We start from the raw sequence: 3,017 nt of genomic DNA on the forward strand, positions 1-3,017 counted from the left end.
TACTGGTATTGCTGCACAAGTATCAACGACTCAGTTGTTTAATTACTATTTGTAATGTTTTAAGTTGAATCAGGATAAAAATGTACTGTCCAGTACGTTTCCTCAAGTTTCGATCAAATGAGAAAATGCCTAGGATTTGTGCAGCAGTTTTATTAATCTATAGAATAATCTTCCTAGCATTATACAATTTTAAAGTAAAATTAGAGCTGATTGCATATATGCATAGGGATTTCACTGTTCGTGACGTTCTGATGCTTTGCTTGTCGCGAAGTTTAAATACTACGTCACATTGTCACCACATCAAAGGAAGTAACCGAGTGCACGTCTCTCCCACGCTAAAGTCGGTCAACTGCAACATACCGCGGGTTCACAAAAGGGGATAGAAATACCTTTAATACTTATAAATAAGAGCTTCTATTTGGAATCTTTTTTAAGTCCATTATGAATGGAAAGTGAGGTGGTTATATATTCCTTAGGGAATTTCCTCTTTTTTTTATATTTGCACCTAAAAAGTAGTGTATGATTCATTGATTACTTAATTTATGCGTATCAATCCAGACCATTCTGAGATTGTAGCATTTTTTTTTTTACAAATTTCTGCTAAAAAAGGGACTCAGTATTAAGTACTATCTACGCATACAGAGCTCTGCTTGAGGAAGATATTAAACAGGGAATCGGGGGGGGGGGGGGGGGGGGGGGGCTCATATACGTTTACGTCAAACTTTATCGATAGAAGTTCATTTAAATTCTGCAATTAGGAACAAGCTTTATTCTCTAGTCCATTTATATTTTCATTGAAAGCATAAATTTACTATTAATTAGGTGTAAAACAATACTTTCAATTCATTCACATATATTATATATATTCACATATATTATGATTAATACTGAATGGCAAATTGCAAGTCGTTCTTTCAGTGAAGACCAGAAAGTGTACCTCTAATCGGCCGTTACATATAATTGGACTGAAAGAGTACATTCGTAATGTAAGATGCGGTTTCTCAAGATGTATCTTACAGGATTTAACAAGGAACACTCTTCTCTGTTTTTCTCTCTTCCCTTCTACACTCCACGTTTTTTCAAACCCCCATTTACTACAGGTACTTATCATATTTATTTCAAAGAGGAGGTCGGGATGTTGGGGTATAACTAACAAGAAAAAAAAAAACTTGAAAATTTTAACAAGTCCAAAAATAGCACAATACTCGTACTAATCATCATAAATAAATAAGTTTCACAGAACTCAAAATTTTTTATTTGTTTGGCCAGGAAGGGCTTTATTCTCTCATATATTCGGCAATTCTTGAGGCACAATAACGTGGAAGAGCTATACATGTATTTAATTATACTGCAAAAAAAAGTTAAGGGGGCGTAGGTGAAACAGGCCTCCAAATAAAAATTTAACACAAAAAATTAACAGTGAAAGAACTTCTCGAGAAGGAGGGGTAATTAAAAAAAAACTACCATTTAAAATCCATAGCAAATTAAAAACTGAACAAGTTGGGGGGGGGGGGTGACCCCTTTGTACTTCAAGTCTTTAGCCCCCATCCTCTCCCAAAAAGTTCAATTTTTTAACGTAAATATTATATTTTTGGGGAACAACAAGTCGTAAATTAATGATATGAATTTATTTGAATTCAAAGATACTTATTCATATCTTTCCTTAACAGTTAACAATTTCGGTTGCATGAAAAAATGACCGTGTGTCTCCTGCGCTTACTTCAGAAAATGCTTTAAATACAGCCACTTTCAGACTTTTCTCCATTGGTGCCATATACCTGTCACTTTTTAGTAAAGTTTTTACCTTCCTGAAGCACTGCTCGGCGGGGTTCATGTCAGGAGAATACGCCGGTAAGAAAAGGTAATCAATCCCCAGAGTCGGTAAATAAGTGCGAAGGATTCTTTCCGATGCGTTATGATGGATGGGGGCATTGTCTACAACAAGACAATCCCCAGGGGAAAATACCGCTTCCCCCTCATCGGTGTAACTATTAACGGCTTCACCTACAAACTTTAGAAATTCAGCAGTATTTGAAGGCCCGTCAATAATGTTGACATATTTAACACCAGTAATACCTACTATGATGCTGACAGTTAAATTTGCTTGACGTTTGTACCTAGTGAGTTCAACACAACGCGTGCCCTTTACTGAGTGACCATAGTTGGGATTACCGCTCGAAAGGCTTATTCCCATCTCATCCATAAATTTTAAAGTATATGGATTCTTATGTTGAATATAATTCAAGAACTGTTGAGTGAAGATCAAGTTATACAGAGTAAATCGATCTTTGTCATATTTTGTGATTTTTTTGAAAGTCATGGACAAGTCCTTTTTCAAAGTCCGACAAACGGTCGAGGTGCTCACATTTTGTACTGTGTTTGAATTTTGAATTACTTGCTCTCTAATAGTCTCTAATTGCATACTCGGACGTGCTGTTTTCAAAGCCGATATAAATTCTATGTCTTCTTTAGCTAGGATTTTTGGTCGACCCGTTGACTTCTTGCCTAGTTGCTCACCCTCAGTGTGCTTGAGCCAAACTTTCGTGATTGTGTCAGGAACAAGTTTGTACTTTTTTGCCAATTCCTTTTTCACACCTTTCGGTACTTTTTTGGTTATAATATCACCTCCCATATCACAAATGTCTTGGACAATTAATCCTCTCAAATCAGTGGATAATGACTTCCCATTCAGATAAAAACGACCATACCTATTTCTTTTCTCCATGTTTGTCAACGCGCGTTTACATCGAATATAGCAAGAGGGGTGTATAGACTATATCTATCGTATTGAGCCTACTCCAAATCCCCACCGCTTATGCAAAGTTTTATGCTACACCCCCTCCCCCCCCCAAAAAAAAAAATTTAAAAAAAATGGATGTTGCAATATTTAATGCATTTATAAATGACTTGAAACCCCCTCCCCCTCTTTCATGCAATAGACTCTTCCAAAATCGGCGGGTAAGTTATCTTACAAGCTTAAAAATGATTGGTTTTACTTTTTTCTCTCAACAACGTCA

At 36.2% G+C, this 3,017-nt stretch overlaps 1 protein-coding gene across 1 annotated transcript; it reads right to left on the reverse strand.

The window, feature by feature from the left end:
- Positions 1-1,663: 1,663 nt before the first annotated feature.
- On the reverse strand, positions 1,664-2,725 carry LOC133174964 (uncharacterized). Its single transcript, XM_061310056.1, has one exon. The coding sequence runs from the start codon at positions 2,723-2,725 to the stop codon at positions 1,664-1,666; it is 1,062 nt and encodes a 353-aa protein (XP_061166040.1).
- Positions 2,726-3,017: the final 292 nt, after the last annotated feature.

The sequence above is a fragment of the Saccostrea echinata genome, unplaced genomic scaffold, assembly GCF_033153115.1.
Source record: "Saccostrea echinata isolate AGI-Se365-2 ecotype Australia unplaced genomic scaffold, CSIRO_AGI_Sech_v1 ptg000060l, whole genome shotgun sequence".
In the NCBI taxonomy this organism is placed as follows: Eukaryota; Metazoa; Mollusca; class Bivalvia; order Ostreida; family Ostreidae; genus Saccostrea; species Saccostrea echinata.

What these genes read in the sequence shown, in the direction of transcription:
- LOC133174964 (XM_061310056.1), bottom strand. Translation starts at nt 2,725, where the DNA reads ATGGAGAAAAGAAATAGGTATGGTCGTTTTTATCTGAATGGGAAGTCA.